This window comes from Tympanuchus pallidicinctus, unplaced genomic scaffold (assembly GCF_026119805.1).
Source record: "Tympanuchus pallidicinctus isolate F22 unplaced genomic scaffold, pur_lepc_1.0 scaffold27, whole genome shotgun sequence".
NCBI lineage: Eukaryota > Metazoa > Chordata > Aves > Galliformes > Phasianidae > Tympanuchus > Tympanuchus pallidicinctus.
In genome coordinates this window covers 8,074,193-8,082,388 of record NW_026294744.1, presented here as the reverse complement: position 1 = coordinate 8,082,388, position 8,196 = coordinate 8,074,193, and the positions used below count along the sequence as shown (strand labels likewise).

The following is an 8,196-nucleotide window of genomic DNA, read 5'->3' as shown; positions in this document are numbered from 1 at the left end:
TTCCAGTTAAAAAAATATGGATTAAGTATGGAAAGGAAGCTTTTATAATCATGTTTCCCCTAATGAATTAGGGTTTGGAGGTTGCAGAGGGAGAGCAGTGCACACAGGAAAAATACCTGCTCATCTAAGTCTCAGATAGTCTAAGCAAACTAACAATAATTCTAGTGTGAACGAAAGCGACTGGTAGAACCACTTGAGTGATCTGAGGTTGAGGGGGTTATTATAAGCATTTACAAGTTAGCAACTAATCCTATTTTAAGTCTATATCCACCAAAAACATTTAAATTCGGAGACTTCTATCACAACTAACTCAATTGCTGTCACACGGGAGCGCACACTTAAGAGTACTTCAACATGCTTATGGTTTAGAAGTCACCAGCATTCAAGAATGTATAGGATTTTTTTTTAATTTTAACAGCCTTCCCTATAGCGCATTGTATAATTACTTTTTTTTCCCCAGAATCATTCCCAAGAGCAAGATGTTAAAAAAGGTAGCAGGGAAAAAAGACACAGGGTGTCCAAGGCTATAAATGGATACCTGAACGTAACTACTATGCTTTGTTACAGATAAATTTAACAAAAGAAGTCAGCACACAGAGTTAGATTTCTTCTTTACATCAAAATTTCTACAAAATAGGAGAGAATACAATGCAATACACAAGTCCATAAAAGCAAGGTACAGTACAATTCACACTAATTTACAAATGGTTATTTACACTGTTTTATATACATACACAGTCAGATCTGGTTAATACGAATTTGGTAATTCCAAAATGCAAATCAAGACGTATAAACGAATTTAAAATTATGTAAGAACAGATCAGCTACTCAGAAATCTGTAATGCTTAAACGACTTAAAAAATTAAGCACTGATTAGCCAGATCTGACTGCAGAAATGAGAAGAAAAAAATTCACACTATTCTGCTTTACAAAAGCAACCAGGCCACTATGGTCTATTGACTTGATGCTATTTATGCAAGAATGCCATTATTAATAATCCTCTTTATATTTACATTACAGGTTTAACTACAATAAGAATTATTAATTTTGGCATTTATGCCCTTAGCTTAACATAAAGGCAACAGAGTATCTTCTTGGCAAGTCACAGTCAAAACTACTACAGGATGCTTCTAGAGCTCAGTCTTTTTTGCCCTCCTTCAAATATCTTAACGTTGCTATTAAGAGACTGAGAGAAACTAATCAGAACAAGTACACATTCTCTAGTTTGGTGCTTTAGTACCTAACTTACATTCAGAATGTCCTGTATTCACAGTTTCGAGCTACCTCAATATTTGCAATGCTATTGAAAACAACTACTGCTTCAAACTTAATACATCTGTAGATATTCTGTTGCAAATGAGAATATCTGAGTGCTACTGGCTAAATGTGATGTGGTACAAAAATCAAGGTAACTGGCATTTCATTTTGGAAAAGTTTACAGTATTTTCTCCGAACCTTGTATCAGGAATTGTTTTATTCTGTACTTGTCTTGAAAGAAAGCTGATGCAAAGCAGTATTAAAGTGTGTAAAATGAACTTCAACATGCAAAATGAAAGCCTCTATCAGTACTGCAAAGTTGACCACTATAACCTGTGATAATCCTTGTGCTTCTTCAAAATGGCTCAGAAAAAGCTTGCAGTATTTACTATCTGCTTGAAAGTGCTTTTATGGGAGATTCAGTGGAAATTAATTCCATAAGAATGAGATTGAGCTGCGTTCACAAAGAGCTTTGGTTCTGCAGAAGCAAGTTTCTAAGTTTCCACTTCTACAGTTATTGCTACTTGAACTATATAAACAAAACACTATGAAAAAAAGTTACACTGATTTCAAACTTAAATAGAACTGGTACTTGAAAAGGGAATGTGGGTTGCAAGCTGTTGGGAAAGTTAGACAGGATCTGTCAAGTGCTGGATTTCCCAAGACCAACTGAATTTCACAGCCTCTTACACATTTTTAAAAACAAAGCAACATTGCCAGAAACAAAGACACCATTTGAAGAAAATAAACAAAAAAATCAAGTTCTAAAATCTTTATCAACCTTACTTCCAAAGAGATCATGCCATACTTGAAGGGACTACAAAGACAGCAGGCTATTACTCAATATATGTCAATCATGCCTACAGGGGGAAACTACAGAAAATGAGAATCTTCAGTGCTTTCATGAGCTCTAGCAACATCCTCTATATCCACTACAAAAGAAAATATAAATGTCAATTTTAGCTATTCATTTCTATTTAACTACCAAGATAGTTTGTCCAGTATATTAGCCTCCAGCTAGCAAATGCTAACAAAAAGGGTTATCCAACTTCAAGTTACAGAAAAAAAATAAAGCCCAGTTTTACCATTGCATTACAGTTAAGGTTTTGACTAAATAATTAAAAAACAACAAAAAAGAAAAGTTTCAGAGATGAATATAAACAAGAGTGAAAAAACCAACCCTTGCTTTTATTTGAAAAAAAAAAAAAAGAAAAAGAAAAAATGCCATTCAAAATGGTTGTTCAAGGTGAAAATTCTTCATTCACATCAACCTTCTTTGTATTAAAAGAATCAAAAAAGCTTTAAAGCACACATGTATGTATATGTTATTTATATGTATATATACACACACACACAACAGTATGTCACAAAGCAAGTTAGAATAAATATCTTTGCTGGAGCTTCTCCCCATAATATTTACTCCTCAGCTAAGTTTGTGACTGCATGTGTATATGCACACACAGACTTTGTACATGTGGGCACTTAAGTGACCAAAGTGCAAAGTTTTTCAGAGTACACCCAAGAGCTGAGTATATGCCTGCCCAACTCCAAATTGCCTTATTGGTTTTATTTTTGTTGTTTCTCCCCATCTCTTCTAAAAGAGTTTTAAAGCCTCTTTTCCACTTAAGCTTACATATGGTTTTCTTAAGTAAACGTTTTCTTTTCAATTCACATTTTGCAATCCAGGCCATTCTTGGTATAATAGCTTTAAAAAGCTGTGTGTGACTATCAAAGTCCCATTGTTCAAGTCATACTTCTTCATGTTATCCTTCAAACTGGAGATTTTGAAACATAATCTGCTGCCACAGAAGAAAAACAGACTCACAGAATTTGCAACAACAGGATCAAGCATTTAAGACTAGAATCCAAGGTTAGATGATGACAAAGCAGAAGACAATATACAATATAACAAACTGTAAACCTAAGTGTCTTGCTCCCCAGTGCAACAGGATCTCTGCTCACTAATTTGCAGTTCAATAGTCCATTTCGCCAGATACTGCTGAAGCATATCAGAGACCAGAATAGTGTTCAAATTTTGAATCAAGTTTCAAAAAATAATACAAATTTTGAACAGTGGTCTTTTGTTTAAGAAGTACGCTTAATAAGCAAGCAGCTTTCCCACAGAAGTTAGAGATGGTACACTTCCCATCTAACACTGTGATGGTATGGAGTCTAAAAGAATTTGATGGCCACAGAACATTCACGCTTCAACAGCTTAACACAAAGAAAGGAAAGTCAAAACATCATTTATCACTTTAGCAAGAAGGCTGATTCTTATACAAAAGATAAGTACCATAAGATGGAAAGCTACCTTTTTCTTTATAAAATTAAAAAAAAAAACTTAAAAAGATCATCCTAACCTTTTCCCCTAGTTACTACACACCTGTGACCAGTATCTCACATTTTGACTGTACAGATCTAAAAGGCTGATATCCTCTGACTGTGTAGATCCTAATATAAGTTAATGCAGCTCAATAAAACAAGTTGTTAAACAAATCCTTTGGAAAAACTTCACCATCTGCACCCAACTTTTACAAAAACTGATGAAAGCAGCAATGGAATCATGTTAAACTTAAAATAAATATTTCACATACAACATGTTAAATTACAAAAAAGGATTAAATTGCCATTTCTACAAGTTTTTCAGATTTAGCAAATTTCTAATCCATTTTATATCAACAGCAGTACGTATGCTCTTCATATTAAATTTAACATTGAAGGACTGTTTAGAGGCATTATTTATAAAGCAAGAACCACCAAGTGAGCATTACAGAACTTCAACAAATGTTTAACTTTTTTTCCAGTATCCGTTCAGAAAAGATTCAGGGATTCTCTATTCACTTGGTAAGTTTACTCTTCTTCTTTACTCTGGGAGAGTTAACATCATGACCTCCAGCTTCATTTTGAAATATTGGTTAAAACGAACAATTGCATACCTATTTAAAGGAAAAAAAATCTGAAGTTAAGAGCAGACAATGAGAAACAGACAGGCTAGGTCTACTCAGAAGTTCAGCTACCCCAGAGGCTTGTTTCAAATACTAACCCATAGCACCTACCAAAGGAGGAAGAATATAATAACCATACTAAGGTACTTCCTCAATACCACCAATCCGCCACTCCTCCCAGCTTGCTGGAGTTTGCAAAACAAATGCTATTTTGAGTGTTATCAGAGGTGCCATCTTCATGCTTACTGTTCTTAATAAAATGCCCTACAACTGACAGCTACAGTTCCATCCCTCCACCCAAAAAAAAGGAAAAAAAAAAAATCTTGTTCATTGGAAGAATGCTATTTTTCTGAACCGCAACACGGCTGGGTCTCCTCACTTGTGCTTTTACTTGCTTTTTGCGCCATCTAGCGGTTACTTAGAAGCACTTCTCCTTGGAATTAACTGGGTACAAAGCCTCACAAGAAATTCACATTGGCATCATCTACACAGCAGCACAACTAAGGCTAGTAAATTGGCTTAGTCATTAACGAAAAAATATCCTCCACTCAAGCAGAGACTCGCACTAAAGTGAAATGATGGATTTTATCACTCCTGCCAGTTTCCAACAAAAGACAGATATCCTTTACTGCTTGCTGTGATGGAAGACTTTAAAAACAAAAAGCCACAGACATCTACGTGAAACAGAACCATTAGCCATTGTTTCAGTAGGCAAAACGTAATGTTCGTTGGCATTACAGAGGATCTTTTCCAAATGTTCAGAATTTCTAAGATCAATATTCTGTGCAATAAGATGTAAGCTAACTTTTTTTATACAAGAGGCCCATTTCCTGACTCTCGCAGTTGGGGACATACATCTTCTGACAACTAGCACAGCACAATGACTGGTCTGCTTATGTGTCTTTGTCTCTTCAAAAAAAGCCTTTTATTCTTAAAAGCATTTGCTCCTCTAGTTAAAAGCCTTGCCTTGTTACACTACTTTAGCCCAAAGGCATATATTAATTTAGAAAGTTTTCAGGAGAAAGGAAAAAAAGACTATAAAAGCTGTCTACACTTATTTTCAGTTCAGAAGTTACAGTACAACCACACAGATCAGACACCTCAAACCTCACAGATTATGATAGTTGGGATAACTTAACCAGAGGGTCCCAAAATTCCCTTCCAACCTCAATTACTGTATGATTATATGAAGCAAGCATACTTACCCTAGAAAATCAAAGTCAATGGTGGAATATTTGGCTTGAATTAGAGCCCACAATCCCCAAAAGAAGTGGGAAGCCTAATGGCAAAAAATTAGGAAAGATTAGCACTGTATAACAGCATATTTAAGTGCATTTTTACACTGAAATAAAAGAATCATCTCCAAGAGAACTCCCTCCAAATCCATCTTTGTAAACTTGCTTAGTATGTCTTCATCAAAGAGACAGATATGTGTTATAAAACTACTGGCAGAGTAAATTTTTGGCCTCCAGACACTACGTTTGTTGTGGTTTTTTTTCCCCAAGAAAAATGATGCCGCAGTTGTGAGAGAGTTCATCATCTATTAAGTAAATTGTTGTGTAATTATATACATCATGTTAATAGAAATAGAACTGCCACTACTGTTACTTATTAAACAATTTCCTGTTAATATCCTACATATATTCAACTCCAGTGTATATAGAGAATTCCAGTTGAACCTTTGATTATGCCCCTAGGTTATAACAACCACAACTCACTTTCACTACTGACTTGGACAAAAGCATGATCTGTAGCTACGGAAAAGCAGCTCCTCACCATTTACACGTTTGTAACCCGTTTCAACCATGACTGCTTTACCAGCCCAGATTGTCCAGACAGCCTGGAGGCCCGTGCTCAATTTCTGATTGAAACTATTATGAATGATGTGACTGTTTATGAACTTCCAAACAAATAAACACAATGAACATGAGCTTGATAATCTCCTAATTGAAGACATTTCTGGTGTGTATGGATTAGTTAGAAAGAGAAATTAAATTAAGATCTAACAGGCATTTTAGCCTTAGTTAGCCTAAGAATAGTTTAGCATGTTTCACTTTTAGAAGAAAGCAAAATGAAATGAAGCTTTTACATCTGAAGTCTGAGAAGACAGACTGACAGCAGACAGGAGATAGTATGAGGGGATAGTATGACACACAATATAGAAGACTATCAGGGGAACAGACTCACACAGTCAGCCCTCAGAAAATCCCATGGGACCCTTAAGACTGCATATGCATTTTGCTACAGTTTAAATCACACAGCTTTCCAGAACACTGAAGGGAAGGAAAGAATTATGGTAGTACTGAAAGATTCTAAAGAGAGGTCTAATCACTCGTTAGAAAAGTCAGAATAATCCTAGTTTTACACTAACAAAAAATCATCTTTGAAAAAATTTTAAATCAGAAGACTTATACATATTTATGGAGTTCTACCTTGTTTTTCTGCTGTCTTACTAGGAGTTCAGCATAGACCCATCATAAGCTCCTGCCAACACAGGGACTTGCCAGCCAGTAGCTATACTTGCTAAAAAAATTCATCACCTTCTCTGAACACTCACTGCCCCTTTTGCTTGGAGCCAACACACAAAGTGGTGAAAACATTCACAGAACGAGCTAAGAAGTTTTTCTTTATGTAACACGGCACTCAGGTTAAGAAACTGACAGTTATTTGCCCACAGAGAAAAAATACAGCATTTAACATTCATATCCACAGATTGTTATTTACCAGTGCAAATTGATTGACTTGAACATATAGAACTTCAACTTCTTTTTCACTGACTTCTGTGCCAAATCCTTTATATTCTTTGTAGGCCTCGAGGTAAGATCTCAGCCACTGTTCCTGCAATTTTCTGTTGGGATAAAGACTGTAGTCTACTTCATTTACTCCTATGGGAGGGAAAAAAAAAAGATCTGAATCTTAGAGTATCTAAAAAGACCATTAGAATCACAGTACCTGCGACTGCTTCTCCCTCTCTCCCCCCACAAATACAAACACATAAATTGATATGAAAAGACATAATTTTACTTTGATACGATTTTATTAGTTACTTGCTGGCAAGAATTTCTCACACAAGAATCACATAGCATTCAACACAGAAAGATTTATGGCGTTTTCATCTACATGCACACTCCATTTCTTTTGAAATGCAACAAGTTTAGCTCTAGCAAATCTTTAAAAAAAAAAAAAAATCTGCACTGCAAAGCAGAAATCCTCCCGCACATAAAATAGGAGCTCATATGCAGTATTATCCAAAGCTGAATCCAGATATGTACATGCTGTCAGCTCATCTCTGTAAGACTAAACCTTTAGAGCAGTCTACTCTGCCTCCCCATACATAGAACTACAAGCCTTATCTCCGTAACTATTCCCTTCTTGCCATATTGTTCTTTTCAGCACACAGCTCCAAATTTGTCTATACTAGACATTCTAAACAGCAGGCCACACAATCTACCAGGAGTCCCAAGACTTGGATCACAGTTTATCACTGCCCAGAAGATGTGGAAAAATATTTTTAATCCTGCTTCGAAGTCATTCTTAGCCACACCACCTCTTCCTTTGAAAAATACTCTTGGTCTCCTTTCCTCTGTTTCACCTTCCAGAAGACTAAAGCAGTATGTATGCTCAGTAAACTAGATACTAAACATGCTATTCCTGAGAAAGCACATTTGCAATCAGTAGTACAAAGCATATGCAATAGGACCCCTCTACTCTGGAAACTCTAGATTTGACATATAACACACAGAAAAACACTAAGGAAATGTCAGACCTACTGTACAAATGCATCAGGAAAGAGTTTACAGTACACAGCTTTCTTGCACAGGACAAGTAGCTTCACCTCAGCAGATTACATGCCACAAATCTACACTACTACTTATGGCCAGATGGTTGTGGCCATACACGCTACTAACACCTATGTCCATGGCAATGACATTTTCGTACCTAATTCTCTTCCAGTTCTATTTTATGACCACTGCAATCTCCTGGTACTTAAAAT

The 8,196-nt window shown here is 35.9% G+C and overlaps 1 protein-coding gene across 1 annotated transcript in view; it reads right to left on the bottom strand.

The window, feature by feature from the left end:
- Positions 1-599: 599 nt before the first annotated feature.
- Positions 600-8,196, bottom strand: part of ETNK1 (ethanolamine kinase 1) — a 29,797-nt gene continuing 22,200 nt past the window's right edge. Inside the window, exons 6-8 of the mRNA XM_052690515.1 lie at positions 6,927-7,087; positions 5,408-5,481; positions 600-4,193 (exon numbers count right to left, since the gene is read on the bottom strand). Of these exons, the coding sequence (XP_052546475.1) occupies positions 4,121-4,193; positions 5,408-5,481; positions 6,927-7,087 (308 nt within the window). The 3' untranslated portion in view covers positions 600-4,120. The remainder of the gene's footprint in view (positions 4,194-5,407; positions 5,482-6,926; positions 7,088-8,196) is intronic.